At 47.5% G+C, this 24,404-nt stretch overlaps 1 protein-coding gene across 1 annotated transcript in view; it reads right to left on the bottom strand.

Moving 5' to 3' along the window:
* Nucleotides 1-202: 202 nt before the first annotated feature.
* Nucleotides 203-24,404, bottom strand: part of ALK (ALK receptor tyrosine kinase) — a 30,842-nt gene continuing 6,640 nt past the window's right edge. Inside the window, exons 9-14 of the mRNA XM_056129869.1 lie at nt 20,150-20,247; nt 15,291-15,383; nt 12,552-12,653; nt 6,861-6,995; nt 4,967-5,057; nt 203-1,581 (exon numbers count right to left, since the gene is read on the bottom strand). Coding sequence (XP_055985844.1) covers nt 895-1,581; nt 4,967-5,057; nt 6,861-6,995; nt 12,552-12,653; nt 15,291-15,383; nt 20,150-20,247 — 1,206 coding nt within the window. The 3' untranslated portion in view covers nt 203-894. The remainder of the gene's footprint in view (nt 1,582-4,966; nt 5,058-6,860; nt 6,996-12,551; nt 12,654-15,290; nt 15,384-20,149; nt 20,248-24,404) is intronic.

The raw sequence follows: 24,404 nt of genomic DNA, 5'->3' as shown, positions 1-24,404 counted from the left end.
AGGAGTCCTTACTGCCCTGGACAGCTTTACCTGCTTGTCAGCCGAAAATTCAGTTCGGAAGGTTGCCTGATAGAAATTGCTAGAAGGTTTTGACCTAAGACAAGGATACTGGGCCCAGGCATGAGTATACTTCTGTGCTCTGATATATGGCTGCCACTTAAACTCTCTGTTTTTAAACTATCTGGCTTACTCCACTTTTCAAAAGAAGTGATCACTTGACTCTTGAGTTTTCCAATCCAGGGGGAGAGACCTCACACTTGTGTTTGGGAGTAGGAGAAGGTTTTCTTAAGGCATGAGGCATAGAGATAGGACATCTGAATCTCTGGATCTGGACTGGGGTCTGAAACTCAAGCATGTTGATGTCCGTACCTCCCACAGAGGAGCAGGCACGCCTTTCCCTGACACCCCCACCCCATTTGCATCGATCTCAGCAGCACAGCTAGAAGAAGCATCCCCATACCTTCAAGGCGGCGTTTTGCTTAGCTGCCTCTGATGTTTCCAAGTGCTCACTGGCTTTCCCTAGGCCAATTGGTCCAAAGCACAGCATCCTTTCTATTCCCGCCCCCAGTGACAGGCAAGGACAAGTTGAGAGCCCTGGATCTGAAGGACAGAGGCTCCCCACATGGGCAAACAGCAAGAGGGAGGGTCCACCAGGCAAGCACGACACCCACACAGTCCCCAGGGCCTGGCCTTCCGCCCACCCGCTTTTACAATGCTTACCTCTCCCAAAAGACTGGCAGAAGCCCCCTTCCAACCCTTCCGAGAGCGTGTCGCAAACACCATGCTCGATGTGGCACTTCAAAACAAGTTGGCACAAAATGAAAAGTGACATTTGGTCTCTGGCAGAGGAGTCATTCCTTGTCCCTCCTCCCTGGGCCCAGGCTTCCCCTGGACTCAGGGCCCAGGCTGGGTCTTCAGCACGGTGTCCTCATAATGACTCGTTGCAGGGGCAGCCGTGGCCTCCAGGGGCAGGCCCTGTTGCTGGTAGCCGTAGTTGACGGTGCCACACGGGAAGTGACGCAGCCGGAAGAGAGGCACTTCCTTCATGTTGGCCGTCAGCGAAGAAGGTTCTAGGAGCAGAGAGGTGCCTGGCAGTCGGCCAGGTGCCACGTTCGGTGGGACAGTACAGCTTCCCTCGCGGGCCAAGTCCCCTCTGCTGTGTGGTTCCTTCTTGGTAGGAAGATTGTTCTTTTTGGCGGGTTTCTCTGCAAACCAGGAGCCGTACGTGGGGTTCCAAAGGCTGGTGGGTTTGTTTCTGGATCCCTGGACTTTGTGCAGCTCTGGGGGTGGGTTGGACTGAGAGAAGGCCATGTTCACATGTCCCCCTTCTCCAGCGGGTCCTCTAGCAACTCGAACAGCGAGCTCTGCGGCTGGCGGCTTCTTCAGGGCCTTGGCAGAGGAGGTGGACGGCAGCGGGGCCAGACCAGCGGGCTCCTGCCCTTCCTCCCGCTTCATTTGAGGAGGAGACACTAGGAGAGGGGGGATCCCCTCGGGGTCTTTGGGCCTCATGGGCACCTTCTCTTCCTCCTCCAGGAGTGGCCCATATTCTATTGGCAAAGCAGTGTTGATTACGTCTGGATCCTAGAGTTGGGAGAAAGGAACGCGTCAGAGCTCCGAATCCCGGAGCAAACCTTGACTCTGGAGGATCCCTTGGTGGCCCTCTCACCCTGAATCTTTACAAATGAGAAAATCACTGCTTGGTGGGACTCTTAATTTATAAGCACAGTGATCAGGAATTTGCCATTATCTTTGAGAGCAGAGGATAAGTTCTGTGAAGAGTGGACTGGGAAGACCCAATCACTAGGGCCTGGGAATGGGTCAGGAAGGACTTTCAGAGACAACCTTTGAGAAACCTTATGGGCTAGTGGATTTAAACATATATACGAACTAATTAAAAAGAAACAATTCCAGGGGCAGGAGCGATAGCACAGCGGGTAGGGTGTTTGCCTTGCACGTGGCCAACCTGGGCTTGATCCCTGGCATCCCATATGGTCCCCCAAGCACTGCCAGGAGAAACTCCTGAGCACAGATCCATGAGTAACCCCTGAGCATCGCTGGGTGTGACCTCCCAAAACAAAGGCAAAAAAAAAATTCCAGTTTCTTTTCTTTTCTTTTCTTTTCTTTTCTTTTCTTTTCTTTTCTTTTCTTTTCTTCTTTCTTTCTTTCTTTCTTTCTTTCTTTCTTTCTTTCTTTCTTTCTTTCTTTTTTACTTTTTGGGTCATACCCGGCAATGCACAGGGGTTTCTCCTGGCTCTGCACTCAGGAATTACCCCTTATGGTGCTCAGGGGACCATATGGGATGCTGGGAACCAAACCCGGGTCGGCCGTGTGCAAGGCAAACGCCTACCCGCTGTGCTATTGCTCTAGCCCCCAGTTTATTTTCAATAAAATTCTTCTAGGTAAAAGGAGGGCCTCAGTGTGTGTGTGTGTGTGTGTGTGTGTGTGTGTGTGTGTGTGTGTGAGGTGGATCAAGAAGATGGAGACAACATTTCCTGCTGTTCACCAGGTTTAGTTCTTACTGGCTCTCCAGAAGCCTCCCAGTCTTATCACTGTGGTAGGTCATGCATGTTGTGACTTTTTCTACATTCCATCTCAACAACGGTCCTTTCAGCAAGTTTAACAGGGTGAGGTCCTTTGTGAACCCCAGGAGTTACTGAAGAGCTCAGGAAAACCTTTGCAAAGCTCACTCAGGAGCTTGATCATCATGTTTCCAGCAGCTGACAGGGACCCGGGGATGGCCCTCTTCAACTTTCCATGCTCTCTGTCCTTTTCCATCCAAGAAATGCACCCTGGGTTAAGTGCTGCTCCTCAGATTCACAATGCAGTAGATTGTGAATTAACTTTTGGTCATCGTGCCTTCAGAAACCATTGAGTGCTACCAAGATTTTCATGACCCCATACTTGGTGATGTAACCTCATATGGGGTTGTGACCTACAAGTGAAGAACTGAGGCCTTTGGAAGAGCAGGGTAATTGGGCAGAGGGACAAGAAAGTTTGGGGCAGCAAGCCTAAACCTGAAGAAATGTAATTCATGACTATTTCATGCAAATTGAAAAGGATTGCCTATGGGTAACAGAAAAGTACTCTGGTCCAGTATTCATCAGCCAAGAGTGAAGAGTCACAAAGTACCGATTGACTTTCACTTTTTCGCTCCTTTTCTGTTCAATTCTATAGGGAGTCATTCTAAATATATCTGTATAGAATGCCCTAGTTTTAATATGGTGTATACTTTTTTGGGGGAAATAACCTCTCTCTTTCTTTCTCCATACACACATATTTAATGGGTGTACACCATTAACATCATACCACAGTATCCTATATGCCGTATGAATGTCAAGTTCTCAGAACCCCAAATAACCTGATAAATGAAGTTCCTCTGAGATATAGACCAGTTTATCTGCTTTGAATGGAAAGGACCTTGGGGACAGATCATGAAGCTAGGAAAATAAGTATAGTTTTAAAATGGAATTTATTGTTGCCACCAAGATGAGGGGCCTTGGAGAGGAAGAGATTTGTCGCCTGACTTCTCCAGTGCTCATGGATACAGAGAGTCTCAGAGGGGATCCCAGAGGAAGGATGAGAAAGAAGTCAGAGCACAAAAGAGGGAGAAAAGGCAAGTCTCTGGGGGCAGGGACTTGCCTTTTCTTGTCCTTGAGTTGGGAACAGGGTGAGAATGGTGTGGAGGCAGAGTGGAACTCAGGGGAATTCCCCTGGAATTCGCCTCTTGTTAATGGGATGAGGAGAGAAATTCAGCCAGGACTGGAGGAAGAAGGAGGGGTTCTGCATAGACGCAGGAGACTTCTAGGGAACTGTGTGGCTATTCTATGTATCTCAGAGAGGATAAAGTGAAATGATGAAAGAAGATGTGTATTACAGAGGCTATTTTGTTGCTATGGCTGATGTGACTATTTTCTCCAGATTACTTTGTCTTTTCCTGGTCTTAGCTCCCTTCTCAGGGATCCTTGAACACAGAATGTAACAATTATATACTGTTAATTATTTCATATGATGATTTTTCCAACCAGTCCCTAAACATAGGACAGCAGGTGTTTCCCACACTTCTTTCAAATCACTGTTGTGCCTAATAGAACATTAGGTTATAAGGGACTTATGGTAAGTTAATATTTGTGAATTTATTCCCAAATCTCCCCCCCATCCCAAATGTCTGGCACTATCTTAAGCCGGTGAAGAATTATTTGTTAACAAAATTGGCAAACTCGGGGCTGGAATGATAGCACAGCAGGTGGGGCGTTTGCCTTGCACGCAGCCAATCCGGGTTCAATTCCCAGCATCCCATATGGTCCCCTGAGCACCGCCAGGGGTAATTCCTGAGTGCAGATCCAGGAGTAACCCCTGTGCATTGCCGGGTATGACCCAAAAAGCAAAAAAAAAAAAAATGGCAAACTCACATAGCAATCATTTTACTTAATAATTAATGTTTATTCACATGCTCATAAGTCTTACTTGGCTGGTTTAACTTTTATTTTCTATTTTAAAATTTTTTTTTCTTTTTGGGGGGACACACCTGTCAGTTCTCAGGGGTTACTTCTGGCTCTGCACTCAGGGATCACTGCTGGTGGGCTCAGGGGAGCTTATAGGATGCCAGAGGTAAAACCCAGGAAGGCTGTGTGAAAGGCAAGCACCCTACCTGCTGTACTATCACTCTGGTCCTTTATTTTTTATTTAAAATTCTCCAAGACTCGGGGGGCTGGAGTGATAGCACAGTGGGTAGGGCGTTTGCCTTGCACGCAGCCGACCCAGGTTCTATTCCCAGCATCCCATATGGTCCCCCAAGCACGGCCAGGAGTAATTCCTGAGTGCATGAACCAGGAGTAACCCCTGTGCATCACTGGGTGTGACCCAAAAAAGCAAAATAAATAAATAAAAAAATAAAAAATAAATAAAATTTTCCAAGACTCTTCCATACAACGTGGGCTGGGGTACTGGGGTGGGGTGATGTTAATACCTGAGTGCAATATTCAATCCTCTCCAAAATGATGGCAAAGTTAGGTCTGTCTTCAGGCTGGTGTTGCCAGCACTGAGTCATTATCCGGTATCTGCAAGAAGAGTGGACACCTAACTTAAAATCAGGAGAAACGAGTGAAAAATACATTCCCTGCCCAATACTTTTTTTTTAAATTTCATTCTGATGTAGACGCCGTGATTTACAGTAATTCATAACTGAGTTTCTGGCATACTGGATTCCAACTCGGCCCCACCATCAGCATGAACCTAACCCCCATATCCCCAGGTTGCCTCGCCCCTCCCTCCTCCTATGCCCCCAGTCCCAGCTTGCTTTCTTTTTTTTTTTTTTTTTTTTTTTCCCCTTTATTTTATTTTATTTTTTTTAAAGTTGTAGATTTACAATTTTTTGTGCTTTGGTTTCAATTATACAATGATCAGATACCCATCCCTCCACCAGTGCCCATTTTCCACCACCATGGATAATATCCCTCCCACCCCCATCCCCCCATCCCCCCATCTCTGTGGCAGGGCAATCCCCTGTGTTCTCTCTCTCCTTTTGGGTGTTGTGGTCTGCAAAAGAGGCATTGAGTGGCAAACATGTTCAGTCCATAGTCTACTTTCGACATGCATCTCCCCTCCTGGGAGGATCTTCCAAACATCCTTTATTTGGTGCTCCCTTCTCTATCTGAATAGCCCTTTCCTCTAGGATACCCGGCTGGCCTCTAAGTTATGGAGTAATCCTCCTGGTGCTGATCTCAGCTATTCTTGGGTATTAATCTCATACTTTGTTACTTTATATCCCCCAGATGAATGCAATCTTTCTATGTCTATCCCTCTCTTTCTGACTCATTTCGCTTAGCATGATACTTTCCATATTGTACCACTTGTTTGTAAATTTCATGACTTCATCTTTTCTAAGAGCTACATAGTACTCCATTGTGTAGATGTACCAAAGTTTCTTTAACCAGTCATCTGTTCTTGGGCATTCAGGTTTCTTCCAGTTTCTGGCTATTGTAAAGAGTGCTGCAATGAACAAACAAGTGCAGATGTCACTTCGACTATACATTTTTGCCTCTCTGGGATATATTCCCAGGAGTGGTATTGCTGGGTCAAATGGGAGCTCAATTTCTAATTTTTTGAGAATCGTCCATACTGTTTTCCAGAAGGGCTGAACCAGTGGACATTCCCACCAACAGTGAAGGAGTGTCCCTTTCTCGCCACATCCACGCCAGCATCGGTTGCTTTTGTTCTTTTGAATGTGGGCCAGTCTCTGAGGTGTGAGATGGTATCTCATTGTGGTTTTGATCTGCATCTCCCTGATCTTTCTTGACAGGCACATTTTTTAAAGTCTGGTTGTGGGTCCAGAGGGTAGAACTCGACCAGGGCGCTGTGGTTGGCATATGCTGCCCTCTGCTGATGGGACACAGAATCATCCCGGGTAGTAAGGTCTCTAGAGCTTAACCTGTATACAAGGGTCCTTCTGGTTCACTCCAGAATTAAACGGACCCCCATCCCCCCAAAAAAGAAAATCTTAATCATGTCTCCCATCTAGAGAGGGCAGCAATGAGCTCAGGGACACATATTTAAAGGGGACTGGAGACACGGCATGGGTCGGCATGGTTGGAGCCAGGGAAACAACTTTCTAGGACTTGCCCAGTGAGTCCCCAGGCCCCAGCCAGACAATGGAAACTTTCTGGCGTGACATTCTTGTTTTCCAGGGGCTGGAAGACTAGCCTATCTCACTGAAGCCGACTTCCGGTCCTATCTAGCGTTCTACGAAGTGAACTCAGCTGCTTCCTCTTGAGTTTCAGAAAGCATCATGTGGCTGCAGCTAGTGTTTTGAGAAGGAAGACTGTGCTCAGTCACTTGTAAGAATGTTCCTGAGAGAGACATACACTGGTCCAGGGCAGTTCTTTGGTGGGTCCATCCGTCCTCCGCTGGTGACAAACTCTAGAACTTCTTGGTTGCTTTTGCTGGGGTATGGCATATATCCGAGGGAGAATATTTCCCACAGCAGGACTCCAAAGGACCTGCGGAGAGGAGAGAGGGTGTGGGTTTGCAGACACACTCGGCACCACACAGCCACACACAAGCACGCACACATGCTGTAAAATCTTCATGCTTTTAATCGCATGTATTTCCACAACAGAACAACACCTGTAACAGGGGGGAAAAAAATAAAAGACCAAGAAAGTAGCCCCTATGTAGCACTCCACACACAGACAGACGTGTCATTTGTTTGTTCTAGACACATTTTTTTGTGTGTGTTTAGACTTTTAGCTATAATGACAGTAATAGGTAATATGCAGTTTTGAATCTGGATTTCTGGGGGCGGGGAGAAGAGCATTTGCACATTTTTGTATGACAAAAACACTTTCCATACTAATCAAGTAAAGTAAGTAAAGGCCCTCCCGTTGATCATCGATTTGCTCAAGCGGGCCCAGGAACGTCTCCATTGGAGACTTTGTTGTTACTGTGTCTGGCATATCGAATACGTCACGGGGAGCTTGCCAGGCCCTGCCGTGCGGGCGAGATCCTCTCGGTAGCTTGCCGGGCTCTCCGAGAGGGGCGGAGGAATTGAACTCGGGTCGGCCATGTTGGCTGCGTGCAAGGCAAACGCCCTACCGCTGTGCTATCGCTCCAGCCCCATACTAATCAAAAGATTTTAGAAAAGGGGCGCATATGCTGCTCGAGCCCCTGTGCTGCTTGTGCCCGCGTGGCCGAGCACATGTGTCTCCCGCATCTCCCCTCTTGAGATGTGGACTTTTATGTTTTCCTATCTAATGCTGAGGTGTGTGCAGGGGCTCTCTCTGCCCGTGGAGAAGCTCCCGTTCTCCCTCGAGCGCGTTACTCTGACTCTCTAACTCTCCACTCTATTCCACTTTCTCTCCCTCCTTCCCTTCTAAAATCCCTCCAAATAAAATCTGTTTTACTTCAAAACAAAACAAAAACAAACAAACAAAAAAAAAGATTTTAGAAAAGGAATTTTTAAATGACTGGAAATTATTCCTTTGAATGGTTGGAACTTAATCTGCTTCTCAGTTCCATGCTGTTTCCCACTTTGTACTTATTTCAAGATCTGTGATAAACATCGCTATGTAGTTTTGTGAGGATTATTTCCTTATGGTAAATTCTCCAAGTTTAGGATTAGGATCACGATCACGATCATCCTGTTCGTCAATTTCCTCGAGCAGGCACCAGTAACGTCTCCTTCTTCCTAGCCCTGAGATTTTAAAAGAGCCATTTCAATGCTCTTTCAGGATTAGGAGATTGAGCCCCATCATTGTTACTGGTATTTGGCATATTGAGTACGACATGGGAAATTTGCCAGACTCTGCCGTGCAGGCAGGATACTTTTGGTACTCTGCCAGGTTCTCCAAAGGAAAAAATAAGATGTCGAGTGGCCGCAAATGCGGCCGAGCATTCCGGGAGCTGGGTTTTATAGTCTCTGCGTCTTGGCCGTTAGGATTAGGATAGCCTAGCAAAATTCTGGATAACTCTGCTGGAATGTGGAGATGATCATGGACCATGGGAATGTCTTGATATACTGCATTTGAGCTCTGCTGTGCTGCTCTGAGCAGCAGTGAGCATCATTTAAGAAGGCATCAGACATCTCACCAGCATAGAGCACTCTTACTAAACAATGAGAACTTGAAAGAGATGAAAGGATAGTTAAAGGTATGTTTATTTGACGTGGTAAGTAACCTCACCGAATGTTTTCCCAAGTATTTATTAATAAACTCATTTTTTTAACCTATGAATTGTCTATGAATATCTTTTTTTTTCTTTTTGGGTCACACCCAGAGATGCTCAGGGGTTACTCCTGGCTCGGCACTCAGGAATTACCCCTGGCGGTGCTTGGGGGACCATATGGGAAGCTGGGAATCAAACCCGGGCCAGCCGCATGCAAAGCAAATGCCCTACCCATTGTACTATCACTCCAGCCCTGTCTATGAATACCTTTTGCCTGTTTTAATCCTCATGCTGGTATCAATTTTCCTTTTCTACTTAAAGACATGGCTCATTTATAAAAGAGGCTAATCTTTAACTTACTATAATGCTTGTTGTTGCTTTGATATGTTTCTTAGAACACCAAAGATGTTTATTTTTAAGAGTCAAATCCATTTAAAAATGTTTTGGTGATTTTTTCCATCTATTTTATAGATTATACAGTCATGCCTGTCTCCCCCATAGAATCTTCTATCAATAATTAGATGAATATTTGCTGCTCTTCTAGTTGTGTTTTTTTCTTCTTCTTCTATCTTCTCTCCAGTCCAGTTAGAATTCAGTTTGGTAGATGGTGTGAAATAAGGATCTACATAAACTTATTTTTCCAGATGACCACTCTTCCAATACTATTCCTAAAATATTTCCCTTCTTGTTCTTATCTGGGGTATTCATTCACTTCATCTATTTATCTCCTCTTAGTGGTGGTGGTGGGAGGGTACCGGTGGTGCTCAGGGGTTACTCTTGACTGTATTCAGGGATCACTCCTTGTGGTGCTCGGGAGACCATATGGGATGGTCACCACAGGGATAAAAACCGGTCAGTCACATGCATGGCAAATGCCCTATCCACTATACCATCTCTCCAACCATCCCAAATGAATTCCATTTTGTATTTGATTTAAATAAACATTGGTTTTTATGGTTTATTTGATGACAAGAGTTGATTCCAGGATCTCATATATGTGAAGCATGAGTTATATTCCTGGACCTTAAAAATAATTTTTTCATGGTCCAAAGTCAACTCCTTTGATATTTTGACTATAACTTTAATTTCTGACTGAAAAGCTTATTTTGTTGTAATTTTCTGATGTTAATAAATATTACTTCAAACAGGAAGTAACATTGCTCTCTCCTAAGGAACGTAAAATACTTTTATTGACATAATCTTGGCAACATTTCAGATGCTGGTGAGAAAAATTGTGCAAATCCCAACTACTTTTAGGTGAGAAGACCAAAGCGGAGGCTCTTTTACAGCTGATTCAAGACGGAGTGAAATACATCATTCCGTCCCCTCATTTCACTTCTTACAAATTGCCTGCTGCATGCATTATTCCTCTCAAGTGCTCTTTCTGCCTCCAAGGCAAAACAAAATAAGCAAAACGCACCAAGAAATTAGCAAGGCCTGAAGAATTCCAGCGCTATGTTTTATGCCTGTCAGAACAGAGTGATCATAGTAACCTTTCAGAGAACCAGCGGAGACTGCAAACAGAAGCTTTTGTTCTCAGAGTTCAAGGGAGCAAGAAGTAGAGTTGGCCAGAGAACTCTGTTCTTTTCAGGCAGGGAGCGGGGTCCATTTGAACGAACACAAATCTGGGCCATCCAGTTAAACTTGAATTCCAGATGACACTTACTCGTATATCCCAAATGTTGCATGGACGATACACACACACACACAAAAGGGATTTGCTCTTCATCTGAAATTCAACTTTAGCAGGACATCTTTGTATTTCATTTAGCAGTCCAATAGAAAGGGCTGCAATGCAGAGCAGGGTGAGAACAGGGCTCAGAGCCACTTGGCATGGCCGCCTATAGATATTATCTCAATGCAAGACTTTTAGGACTTCGTGACCGCTATGCTGTCCACGGGGCCTTGCATTTCCTGGCTTGCTATTGAGCACTCAACTGACACTGGCTCTGTCATCTTTTAGTTCCTGCATCACTTTTTTTTTGGGGGGGGGCGATGCACAGGGGTGTGGCTCCTGGTGGTGCTTAAGGGACCATATGGGATGCTGGGAATCGAACCTGGGTTGGCCGCGTGCAAGGCAAACGCCCTACCTGCTTGCTGTGCTATCGCTTCAGCCCCGCTGTATCACTTTTCACTACTACTTTATTCTTCTCCTTGGGAGCTTGCAGGATCTGACTCCCAATGGTCTGAGATTTATTGATGATGTGTTTGGGTCCCTGTTGTGTCCATGGTGCTTTTATTCCGGAAACGTATGCCCTTCTGTTCTGGGAAATCTTCTTGAGTGATTTTGTTGATGATTTTATTCTCTTAATTTCCTCTGCTCATTCTCTCCAGACCTCCTATTTGTCAGTTAATTAGATCTGTTGTTTTAATCACTTACTTTTTTCCCTTTCCCTTCTATATAGATTCCATCTGTTTATGGTTATTTAATTCTAGGTTTACTCAATCCTGTCTTCCAAGCTTTCTGTGACTTTTGCATTTCTATCATTTTATTTTGGAACAGTTTTAGAATGTAAAGACATCACCCAGATAAGAGACTTTCCACATATTACAACACTCCCCTATTTTTAGCACCTTGAGTTAGTCTGGTGCATTAGTGATAATTCATGAGCCAATCGGAAAGCACTGCCACGAGCTCGAGCCCATAGCTTTTTGTATTTCCTTGCTTTTCCCGACCTTTCCTTTCTGCTTCAGAAGCAAATGCAACAACAGCATCTCCTGGAATTGGCCGATCTAGGCTACACGAGAACTTTGGTCACATCTCAGACTCCTTGTTGGGGGTGATCTAGTTTGAAAGCGTATGGCTCGGGGGTTTTACAGGATGTCAGGTTGTGATCTGTGGTTTTCCTTAGGATGAAAGTGAGGTCACAGGGTGAGGGAATGTGAGGGAGAAAGATCACGGGGCCCAAGCACCATTTTCCCCTTGTTGGGACGCAGCCCTGAGCATCATCTTTGCCTGCTGCCTTTGACCTTGCTCCTGGCAGATGCAGTCCTGTCCCTCCCCACCCCTCACCTGCTCCTCTTCCCTGTGCACCTGAAGGGAGGGAGCTTGTGCAGTGCCAGGTGCACCAGCGGGCTAGAGCTCCGTTCCCCTGGACTCTGCTTCCTCATTTGCTCTTCAAGAACCTCCCTGCTGGAAACATGGAGTTAAATGGTGCTTCACCCTTGGATGATCACCGCAATAACTTGTCTTTCTTAGGATATTCCAGTTTTGTTTTTGTTTTGTTTTGGGAGGCAGGTGTTGGGCTACTCCCAGTGATAGGAGTAGTGAGGAGAATAGTGAGGGCAAGATTAAGGATCTGGCCCTAGAGAAAGGGAATGATCTGGGATGGTATGTCATGAGGGTGATGAAGGCAGTGCTCCAGAACCTGGATGACAGAGGCCCCGCTGGATCCCGCTGGATACTGACACCAGAAAAGAATCTCTAAGAGCGAAACTGATGCCATGACAGGCAGCAGAAATGAGAAAACTCAGGGGGGTGGGCCTCAGGTTCAATTCCTGGAACGGAAATAGTTTCAGTTTCCTGGGAATCAAACAATGTGTAACTAGCCAACCTGAACCCACCTGGAGAGTTCCTGGGTCCAGCAAGTGGGTTCAATCAGTCACAATATTCCAGACACCATAGAGAATGCACCTAGCGACCAGAAGCCTATCAGAGTTCAACATATACCCTAGGGACTAGCCAGATACCTTTATTTGGTGGATGAGTAAGGCTTATCTGAAACAATAAAGCCTATACTGCTTGTGTAATCAAATCCTATATAAACTGCTTGCACTTGAAAGTTGGGGTCGCTATCAAGAGACCACTGTGTGTGTGAGATAGCTGACCCCAATGAACTGGAATAAAAATCCTTCTCTTTAAGAGAGACTGGAGGCGGGCAGCAGAGACTCACCATGTATCTGTTTTGGAGGTGAATATTCCCTCCATGAAGGCCTCGGGGGGCATCCATTTGACCGGTAGCATGGCGCATCCTCCCTTGCGGTAGTAGCTGGCCCTGCAGGGGGAGAGAGAAACCCAACTGGTTGGGGGATGGTCTCTGCAGAAGCTCCAGGCAGCTTGAGAAAGTGGCCTCACCAACATCCACCCATCAAAGGGAAATCAAGGGTTCTGTAGTTCAGGGACAGAGCGGGGAGCCATTCAGATGTGTGTGTCATTTACTAGAGGACAAACCAGCCTGCATGCGGCAGGAAGGACTGAATCAATGGCTGACAGATGCCTGTGGCTTGAGATCTTTAATGGGTTTGGTTTATTATGATTCGCTCCACAGCCCACCTCTACCCTGACGCTCACAGCCTGTTTTTCCGACAATACCCTGTAACGTGGGAGCCAGAATAGAGCTGAGTCTGTGTGTTGGACATCCCTCCCGGCCTCTGTGTGTCTACCACATGAGTTCAAGTTAGGCATCAACAAAATCCAAGCACATCAGATAGACACAGGACTGGGGGCAGCAGGGAGGACGTTTATGTGCACACGAGTCAGGACTTTTGATCAGAATTGCTTTAATGACAGCAGTGATCAAAGGTACTAGGTTGACTCACACTTTCAAGGCAGCTTCACCTCCCACCTCTCCGCTCATTCTCTTGGTGGGTGACCTAGGGGAACTAACTTCCTGCCAGCTGCCAAGATTAATTAATCCCTTCAGTCAACATGAACTCAGGCTTTTGTGGGTTATTGGGTACTCTGCCAGGTGCTGAAGACATAAATAAGTCATCGTTTTCAGAGAGAGAGAGAGAGAGAGAGAGAGAGAGAGAGAGAGAGGAAGAAACAGACATAGACGCTATTACTGTACAGAACCTCATATCCAAGGAAGTGGGGGTGGGGTGGGGAGATAGTACAGTGGGTAGGGAGCTGACCTAGCATGCAGCTGACCCAGGTTCAATCCTGGACATCCCATATGCTCCCCTGAGCACTGTAAAGAGTGATCTCCCTGGTCACAGAACCCGGAGTGAGCCCTGAGTGCCACAGGGTGTGCCTCACCCCATCGCTATGAGCCGTGGGTGTCGTGAACGGAGAATTGATCTGTTTTGCTTGAGGTGGGTGTGAGGCACACCAAGGAGGCTGATGGTGTTGAGTGTGATAGAAGCCCTCCACCCCAACTCTTCCCCACACAGGACAACAGAGCACGTGGGGAGCAGTCTGGCTGTTGGAAGTAGAATGGTGGAAGGTCTAGATTTGGGGGGTAGGGGTGGGTGCTGCCAGAGCTGAGGATGGAGAGGCAGAGCCAGGGTTCATGTGCTTGCGTATGAAACCAGGGCTGACCCCAGTGTTGTTCCAGAAAGTAGGAGAAGGAGCGCAGAGCCCCATGGTCGTGGGGGAGAGGAACAGAATATGCCAGGGAGAGGTGGTGACTCCTGAGGGGACTGGCTGACTCACATCCCTTTGGCCCCATTCCCCACCACGTGGGAGAGTGTGAGACATGCTGGCAGAGACAGGGAGCAGAGCTCTGTGTTCTCCAGAGAGGGGCCGTGAGCCAGTGCTCTGCACCTCCCAGGGAAGGGTCTGAGGGGTGCAGCTGCAGGGCACACAGGCAGTGAGAACAAGTCAAGGTCAGCAACCGGATGGAACATGGACTAGGAAGAGAAGCACAGGGCTGTGTGCCGGAGAAGAAGGTTTCTAAAAATTATAAGTATATTAAGTTTTCCTTTTTCTAGTTCTTTTGGTTTGGGGGAGGCCACATAGGGTAGTGGTCAGGGCTCACTCCTGGTTCTAGAGCCAGGGATCACTCCTTTTTCCTTTTTTTTGGCTTTTTGGGCCATACCTGGTGATGCTCAGTGGTTACTCCTGGCTCTGCACTCAGGAATTACTCCTGGCAGTGCCTGGGGGACCATTTGAGATGCCGGGGATTGAACCTGCGTCAGCCGCGTGCAAGGCAAAACACAGGGATCACTCCTGGCAGTGAGGTGCTGGAAATCAAACCCTGGTTAGCAGCAGGTGCCTTATGCCACATCATCTCTCCTGTCCCCTTGTGTATTTTATGGCTTTTTTTTTTTTTGCGGGGGGTGGGGGATGCATATCTGGCTATGCCCAGGGCTTACTCCTAAAATCTGTGCTCAGGGATTATTTCTGGCAGGGCTTGGGAGGCCATATGGGTTGCTGGGAACCAAACCCAGGTCATTCGTGTGCAAGGCAAGTGCCTTACCAGCTGCCCTATCTCTCCCTGTGTACTTTGCTTTTAAGGACAGACTTGAGGCTAAGACGGGGAAGAAGAAGCACAGCAGAACTGAGCAGATGGGGGCTTTTGTGTGTACTGGTGTGAGTGGAGTTGACGATTGGACCCAGGGTAGGGTACTCGTGGGGCTTGCACTTTCGGCCTGGGGTGGGACCTACAGCCATTTAGAAATACCTGAGTGGCGAGGACAGAAGCTAAGTAAGTTGAAGTCCCTTTTGCAGATCAAATATTGAAATGAACCTGTAACCCAGAATATGCTAGAATCGGAATGCTGGAATCAGGAAGACAATCTCATTAAGAACCTGTGTCAGTGACAGTCGGCAGTTACAGAGGGCTCAGAAAGAAACCATCAGGCCTTGGCGTTCATTAAGGGCTCCCACTTCCTGGGACTGCAGGCCACTGGTTCACAGGTCCTGGAGCTGACTGAAGCCCCCCAGGGCGAGTGGGGGCTTGCTGGCTCACCTGTAGATGTCACGGGCCATGCCGAAGTCCCCAATCTTAGCCACTCTGCCGGGGCCCGGACAGGTCAAGAGGCAGTTCCTGGCAGCGATGTCCCTGAGAAGGAAAACAAATGAGAAAAGGCATGCTCCCATTTCAGTCTTAGGGAGATAAATGTACAAAATTCCGCGGGGATTTTCATGTTCAATTTAAAGTTCGAATAATTCGCTCCTCAGCCTCCTATTTCCTTTACCATGTTGTTTTTCAGTAGGAAAGAGATGGCCACATCAATTCTGGACCCTTAAATAGCAGAAGCAAAAAATCTGGAAGTGAAAAAGAATTAGGGGAGATGATTGAAAAGGTTTGATGGGGCTGTAATAATGTAAAAAACTTTAATGGAAACCAGAATTTATTGGCCTCTGACGAGGTGCTATGCAGGATTCCAAGTGCTTCAAAGCCCCTTCTCACAACAACCTTGTGAGACAAAGGGAACTATTACCTTCCTTGTTTTATTTTATTTTCTTCCCTTTATTTTAAAAATAATTAAGCCTAAAGCAGACTGTTGTTTTGTATCTCTTGCTGATTGGTTTCTTCCCATTGTTTGAAGGAGTCTTCTGGAACAACATAACTCCTAAAATACTAAATCCATGACTTCTAAAATACTGTACCTTTGGCACTCTCAAATATTCCTAGTTTCCTTTGTTTTCTTCCCTTTTTTGGTTTTGAACCACACATTGCAGTGGTTACTCCTGGCTCTGCATAAGGTTTAATCCTGGTGGTACTCAGGTGACTAGATCCAGTGCCAGCAACAGAGCCTGGCGTGCAAGGCTAATGCCTTATCCCTGTACTTAACCTCCAGCACAGCCTAGTTTTATTTTGAAGTAAGTGATGGTTCTGACATTCACACTTTAACATCTAAAGCATGTGTTAAGCTGTATATACATCATGGTTCTGTGGCTATCACTTCCTTTAAGTTATGAAGCTATCTCATCTTCTTTGCTATCCTCCAGGCAGCCTGTCTTCCTGTAGCATGTCTGGAAGGCCCAATCAGAGGCCTTCTAGGACTCAGGTATTCATACGGGTACTGGTTCAACTGTTCTTGACAAGCATGAGGGAATGAGAGATGCAGTCAGTGTGGGGGACTTGGTTTCTACCAGTCCCTGACAGAAGACAAAGTACTTCTTAGGGGCACAGGTGGTATTTTTAAAAATTTCCATTGGTTTTATGAAGTTGTTCATCTTTGGTGGGGAAGGATACTCTAGCGAATATTAAAACGGGTCCTGGTGAAGATCGTATCTCAGAAGACAGCATGGTGAGATAGATGGGCAGGAGATGGTTGTTGATAAGACCACTGGTCTGATCCAGAAAAGCTGAGCTGACTGGGGAACAATGATGTATGAGATATCTTAATGCACCTCTAAATATTTACACCTATGACACCGCAGGAAAAAAAAAACAGGGGACTATGCAGCCATTAATACAGCCAAATAGAACAGGAATCATCTGTGTGACCCCAGAAAGGTGTCAGGCAGATGGGCACACAAAGGTTGCTGGTGATTTTGCTCAAGTGGTAGAGCAATAACCCAGTTTATGCAAGATCTTGGCTTTGATCTCCGGTAGCACAGGGTTCACTAGGGGACAGTTCTGGTGGCCCCCGAGCACTGAGCTGTCAGACCCACAGGAGAAACGTTGTTCAAGTGACCCCAGTCCTCTCTATGGGGGCCCTATGAAAAAAGGGTATCATGAATTTTAATGGAAAGGAAGGATGTCAGATCACAGAGCATGCTAAAAACAGTAGGGCACATCATTCTCAGAATGGCATTAACCATGTCCAAAGAAAACAGATCTACTAGGAAAAATGGGATCTAACTGAGAATCCAAGGAGGGCGTTCTGCTCTGAGGTCAGAAGGTGAATGTGTATGAAGGTGTTGAGTCCCAGGGCACATATGGTGGAGCGGGGGAGAAGCAGAGGTAATCCTGTCATGGGTGTGTGCCACAGACCTCCTCATCAGTGTGAGGTGGTGAGAGACACTTCCCTGCTACTAATTACTTCAGCAAAAAAGCTTCGACATTTTCTTCAAGAAGTCAAACTTCAAAAGTAGATTATTCATATCGGCTTTATTTGATCTCTGATCATTTCATTTCTAAAACATGATAAAAGGAGCCACACACAGTTACTCTGGGGTCTAACTCTGACCTTCAGGAATGAGTCATAGACACGGAAGTGGTGGTTTGGGAGAATGTGATCCTGATAGCTTTAATAACAGAGCCCTGGCTCCAGTCAAAGCAGATTTCGAAACATCAGAGGGAAGGTGGGTAAGCTCCCTCCATCAGAGAGAGAGAGCATGTTTACCAACTGACATGGGTGGAGATGAAAAAAAAAAACGAAAACGATCACAGCAAGAGATTCTCTGCAAGAGCCCAAACTCAGTGAAAGATGGAAAGGTGATGGATTCCAAAGAAGAGCACAGCCTTGTCTGTACTCCAAGAAAACCCAGAGCTGAGACTGACAGGAAGTTCTGAGTACAACCAACAGGGCCAGAGCAATATCAGACTGGGCCTTTTGGAAGTGGGAGTGAGGGAGGTAAGCACGTCTCTGTATACCATCTGGGTGGACCTTGTGCGGCCTATATGATTGGTTGTTATCTAGATAATCTGATTGGTCATGGTGTCACCAATCAGATTTATCAGTTTCCAAACTGTCGTTTATATTGGGCATAATAACAGACTTCAGGGGCGGGGATATGTCAAGTATATAAGTACTGGTCATGAGTCGCAGGCATTGTGGAAAATCCTAGACGAGAAAAGAAGCGACTGCAAGAAGCTATAGTGGTCCCTGTCTTCAACAGAACTCTCTGTTGACCTTTTGTTTTGTTTTAAATTAAGTGCAGTAACACTGAAGAAATCTGGCGGTCAGCGTGCTATTCTTACTTGCCATTCCCAAGAAATCAGAAGCCAGAAACTAGCTGTTTCAGCCATTTGTGACACTTGCGGCAGAAGTCTAGCTTTGGACAGGACAGGAAACCCTGGTCTCACTCCTTATGAGCTTCTGTTACTGTAAGTTGCGAACCTTTGGTAAGCTGGAAAGGATTAGAATCAAGTGGAATATCTGAAGACCAAACTCAGGAGGTCAGAGTGAAAGTCTGAAACAAAGTGAGTGAGTTCACCTTGCAATCAAAGGTGGGCATCGTCCTTGACTGAATTTCCCTGTTTTCACTAGGGAAGAAAGCCACACTCACTCTGACTGCTTTGCAGTTCTGTTCCTTAACTCATCAGGTGACTTTCATTGTCTTCTCTGGACTTGTATCATGTTCTGTACTCTTTGAAAACATGACTAACAAACTCCCATCAGAGCACCGGATTGTAATGTACTCAATCCGAAGGAAATCATTAGAAAGAGCTTTGCAAAGAGCCTCACAATCGATTGGACTTTTCAGTTTTCAGAAGCAAGCTGTCAACTGAGAAAGACATCAGCGTGTATAAGGAAAGCACTGTGCTGTGGATGGCTTTCCACGGGGACCACAGGCCCCAGAGCAAACACCATTCAAAACAGGGTATCTAACACAGTTTGTGCTAACCCCACTAAATCCTAGCTAAACAAAGATGACCAGAACAGTGCCCTGGCCCCATGTTATTCTGTAGTGAGCAGGTGTTAAAGACTCCATCTTGGGGCTGGAGCAATAGTACAATGGGTAGGGCATTTGCCTTACATGCGGCCAACCCGGGTTTGATCCCCAGCATCCCATGTGGTCCCCTGAGCACTGCCAGGAGTAATTCCTGAGTGCAGAGCCAGGAGTAAATCCTGAGCATCGCCAGCTGTGACCCAAGTATACACTGCACACGCTCTCTATTTTTCCCTTGGTCTTTGCTTGGCCTCTCAATTCTAAGAGCTCTTCTCATGCTCTGAGTGTTTGCTTTTTGGGAGGGTATCGGGTGGGATTTGGGACATAACCCCCCTATACTCAGGGATCACTCCTCGCTTGGGGGACCCTATGTTTGCCGGGGATAGAGCCTGGATTGGCTGCATGGCCCTACCTGCTCTACTATCTCTTTGGCCCATCATGCTCTGAGTGTTTGATGTTGAACCAGGTTCAGTTATGCATGAGGATGGGGGGGGGGGCGGGGAAGAAAATAACAGACCCTCTTCAGACATGGCTCAGGTTCATCATGCACAAGGACTCCTCCTTCCCATGGAGAAGAGCCAAGAGCAGGTCCTCTGGGAGGAGGATGGCCTAACCGGGCCACAAGGAACAGAGCATCCTCCTTCAAGGACACATTAACCACTGACGCAGCCCCAGCAGCCCTGACACAGAACTCCCTGCTCTGTCTATGGCCTTAACCTCTAACGTACTTCCCAACCAGCCCTATACAGAGCCCGGCTCCAACCTGAGAGGGAGATGGGTTTGGGGAGCGACACAAGTCTGCATCTCAGGTTGCTAGTTCCTGAATAAAATCCCTTTTCTCCCATCAACTCTCTAGAAATTGTCCTGTGAGAAATGAGCCTCTGAACTTGGGTTTGGTAATAGACCCTTGTTGAAAATGTGAAAATAACGAGCTCCTTTAATTACCCTCAAGGAACCCCACTTTAGAGACGGGGGAAATGTTTAAAGACTCAAGGCTAGAAACTTCTGTCATGAGATTCAGGCTGGATGTAGGACAGTCCACAGAAGTCTGAGCACTGGCACGTCTGTTTCATGTCACCCATTTTCCATAAGGTGCAAATAAATTCCTGATTACATAAGTTGCCTTCTGAGAGGCAAATGAAGCCAAGTCATGCAAACCACCTTTTGGAGAAGAGTCTGTGAAACCATAGGCTCGAGGTGTGGGTCCCCAAGATGCTTAAAGCAGCTTACACAAGGCAGGGGGAGCCACTGGGGACTCACCGATGGATGAAATGGTTTTCCTCTAAATACTGACAGCCACAGGCGATGTCACGAGCCACGTGCAGGAGGTCCAGCATGGCCAGGGAGGATGGCTGGTTCTGCATGAGACAGAAGCAATATTCTCTCTCTCTCTCTCTCTCTCTCTCTCTCTCTCTCTCTCTCTCTCTCTTTTAAAATTTTATTGAATCACTGTGAGATAGTTATAGGTTTCATGTTTGGGTTACAATCACACAATGATCAAACACCCATCCCTCCACCAGTGCACATTCCCCACCACCAATATCCCCGGTATACTTCCCCTTTCCCCACCCTTGCCCTGCCTCCACGGCAGATATGATTCCCCCTAATCTCTCTCTACTTTAGGGCATTATGTTTTACAATACAGACACTGAAAGGTTATCATGTTTGGTCCTTTATCTACTTTCAGCACACATCTCCCATCCGACCGATTCCTCCAGCCATCATTTTCTTAGTGATCCCTTCTCTATTCCAGCTGCCTTCTCCCCTTTGCTCATGAGGCAGGCTTCCAGCTATGGAGCAATCTATCTGTCCCGTGTATCTAGAGTCCTTGGGTGTCAGCCTCATGCTACGTTGTTTTATCTCCACAAATGAGTGCAGTCCTTCTGTGTCTGTCGCTCTCTTTCTGACTCATTTCATTTAGTATGATATTCTCCATGTCTATGTATGTATAAGCAAAGTTCATGACTTCATCTCTCCTGACAACTGCATAGTATTCCATTGTGTAGATGTACTAAAGTTTCTTTAACCAGTCATCTGTTCTAGGGCACTTGGGTTGTTTCCAGATTTTGGCTATTGTGAACAGTGCTGCAATGGAAGAACCAATATTCTCACCAAAGCTCGAGGGGACAAGACCTCGACTACCAGCTTCCAAGGTACCCAAGGAGCCTGTCTCCCCTCCCCAAGTTCCATTCAGGTGCCTGGCTACTCAGGAGAAGTTGCATTGAGGGCTTTAAAAAAACCTTTTTGGGGACCAGAGCAAGAGTACAGTGGGTAGGGCATTTGCCTTGCACATGACCGACCCCGGCATCCCATATGGTCCCCCAAGCACCGCCAGGAGTAATTCCTGAGTGCAGAGCCAGGAGTTACCCCTGAGCATCGCTGGGTGTGACCCAAAAAGCAAAAGAAAAAAATTTAAAAAACCCTTTTTGATGTGCATGAGAAACCATTATTATTATTATTATTGTTTTTTTTTTTTGCTTTTTGGGTCACAACCGGCAATGCTCAGGGGTTACTCCTGGCTCATGCACTCAGGAATCACTCCTGGCGGTGCTCAGGGGACCATATGGGATGCTGGGAATCGAACCCGGGTCGGCCACGTGCAAGGCAAACGCCCTACCCGCTGTGCTATCTCTCCAGCCCCGAGAAACCATTATCAATAGTATTGTAAACCACACAATCTTAATTAAAATAAAATAAAAGATAATAAAGCTACATTCTCTCTCTCTCTCTCTCTCTCTCTCTCTCTCTCTCTCTCTCTCACACACACACACACACACACAAGAAAAACAGATGCCTGGGTCCCACCCCAAACCCATGAGTGTAGTTCCGATGGATGGGCGTGGTGTTTGCACACTTCAGGCGTGTTAGAGGCCCGAGAAGGGCCGTTTGCTTTTGCCATTCTTTCACTCAATCTTCATAAACATCCGAACCCTCCATCTCCCCTCCAGTTCCACTTCATAAATACGCCTTGTGGGGAAAACCCAGGGGGATAATGTTGTTTTAAAGATCCTCTAAAGTGCTAACAATATTTTTAAATTATTTTTTTCCGACTTGCTTGCCTATGAGGGATTGAACAAGAAGAACCTTTTTGGAAAACACGGGGGCAGCTCATGACTGACTTTAGGCTTTTCTGGGTGGTTTGTCTTTTGTGCAAAATATGATATTGTCCACTCTGGGCACAGCCCTTCCCTGCTTCCTGAAGGCTGTTGGGTCTCTTCCTGGACCTATGTCCTGTTTTGATGTCCCTCAACTCCTGGATGCCCACCTCTACAGCAGTGGGTCATCATGCAGTCCTTAATGCTCCACCGTGCTGCCCCCAAGTGAGCTTTGGGGTCCCCAAGGAGGCTGGGATCCCGTACCCCTCTCCAGGGCATGCAGCCCCATGCTGCCATCTGTCTGAATCAGTGGATTTGGGGAATGGCTTGATTGATTATGGCTGGACTGGGATTTCCTCCAGGCAAGCTGGGTGGGGTTTGCCACAGATCAGGCCTCCTGGTACCGTGGCAGCGATAGAGTGGTCGGCTGGGGCAGGAAGGGAACTCCTGTCTAGGCTCCTGCTTCCGTTCTGGGGAGGTCACAGAGGAGGGCGCCACCTGCCTCACACGCAATGAGCGAGACCCACAGCTTGGAAACAGCATCCTGTGTGGGCAGCGGGTGGGTGGGAAAGAGGCATCACCTTTGTGGGAGAGGTGAGAAGGACGAGGGCTCAGAGAGGCTGAGCTACTCACTGCAAGCACCCATACTCCAGAGGGGGTGGGTGGGGGGGAAGCCCTGGCGGAAGCAGGTGGGGTGGGGGAGACAGGACTCGGGGGCTGAAAATGGAGCTGCCCGGAAGGGGATGTCAGAAAAGGAGGGAGGAAGACAAGAAGTGCTCAGAACACAAGCAAGTGCAGAGCCTGTACCCAGCACCTGCACACAGAGCCTAGAACAGGGTCTGAACACAGAGCTTATAACAGACCCTGCACACGACATCTGCATACAGAGCTTTCACAGAGCTCCCTGCCTAACAGAGCCTAGAACAGGGTCTGCACGCGGAGCTTTCACACAGAGTGTAGGGCAGCAGAGAGCACACAGCGTCTGCACACAGTCTATAACAGAGCCGACACACAGCGCCTGCACACAACACCTGCACACAAACCTCCACAGGGAACCTGCACGTGGAATTGGTGAGCAGTCTACCTGGCTGCTGGCAGCTGACCGGGCCGCCTCCTGCCACCCTCCCCCCAACCCTTCCCCACCACACGCGGACACACACACACACACACACACACACACACACACACACACACACACACCAGGCCCTGTGACCTATAACTGCTCTGCCATCCTCCCCACATGGTGTCACCGGTCAGTGCGGCCCCAGGAAGGGAAGCACGGAGGGAACACTGTACCTCTCCAAGGCACGCAGCTCAAGGCTGGCATCAGCGCTGGCGCATGGATTTACCAGGGAATTGGGGGTTCTTGAGAAAGAGTCGCTGCCTTTGGCTTGTCCAGAGACCCTCGGGGAAAGGGGGAGCTGCACCTTTCCAAGGGAAATAGATCGCTGTGGCCCTCACAGTAGAAACACTTAATTTTCCTCTCTCGTCAGGATAACGCTTTCTGTCCTCAGGGAAGAGATAGAGGAAACGTGTCTGCTAGCTGCCTGGATCTGGGCTGAGCCCTTTGCTGATTCAGAATGTGCACGGATGTGGCAAAGGTTCCCTGTGCCTCGGGTTCTGCAGGGAAGGAGCCGCGGGCCATGCTTCTGCGCACTCCTGTGCTCAGCCACTCAGAGTAAAGGTTCCACTCCACTCGCTACTCAGTCTGCTCTGGCACCCATTAGAATGTGTGTGTGTGTGTGTGTGTGTGTGTGTGTGTGTGTGTGTATGTGAGAGAGAGAGAGAGAGAGAGAAACAGAGAGACAGAGAGAGAAACAGAGACAGAGAGTGAAACAGAGACAGAGAGAGAAACAGAGAAAAACACAGAGACAGAGAAACAGAGAGACACAGAGATAGAAAGAGACAGAAAGACCGAGAGAGAGACAGAAAGACAAGAAACAGAGAGAGACAGAAAGACAAGAGACAAGAGACAGAGAGACAGGGACACAAAGACACAGAGACAGAGAGACACACAGAGACAGAGAGAGTTCCCGAAGCAGGCTCAGTCGAGTTCAATCAGCGCCCCCTGTGGGAATTCCGGGGTTCCCTCAGGCTCTTCACCACAGGCTTCCCCAGAGCATTTGCTCTGCACGGAAATGCACCCAGGAGTCAACGAGGGAGCCTTCCTGCCCCCAGGGCCCGCCAGGTGTTCGGGGCCTCTGAGGGTTCTTTCCTGGGTCCCTGGCAGACCCTCACTCTGCTGTTCCAGGCCAGAAAACAGGTCCATGGAGGCGCAATGATGTCTCGGTTCCCAGCTCCTGTGGGACTAGTCAGTCACGCTAATGGAACAGCCATGCGCCTCCCTGGCCCTTCCTGGGGTAGATGTCAGGCCTTCAGCCTCGCACCCTCCGAAATATTTCAGTGCTGAGATTTTCTAG

This window comes from Sorex fumeus, unplaced genomic scaffold, assembly GCF_029834395.1.
Source record: "Sorex fumeus unplaced genomic scaffold, SorFum_2.1 ptg000006l, whole genome shotgun sequence".
Classification (NCBI taxonomy): Eukaryota; Metazoa; Chordata; class Mammalia; order Eulipotyphla; family Soricidae; genus Sorex; species Sorex fumeus.
The sequence above is the reverse complement of the archived record's forward strand: the minus strand, read 5'-3'. Positions and strand labels throughout refer to the sequence as shown.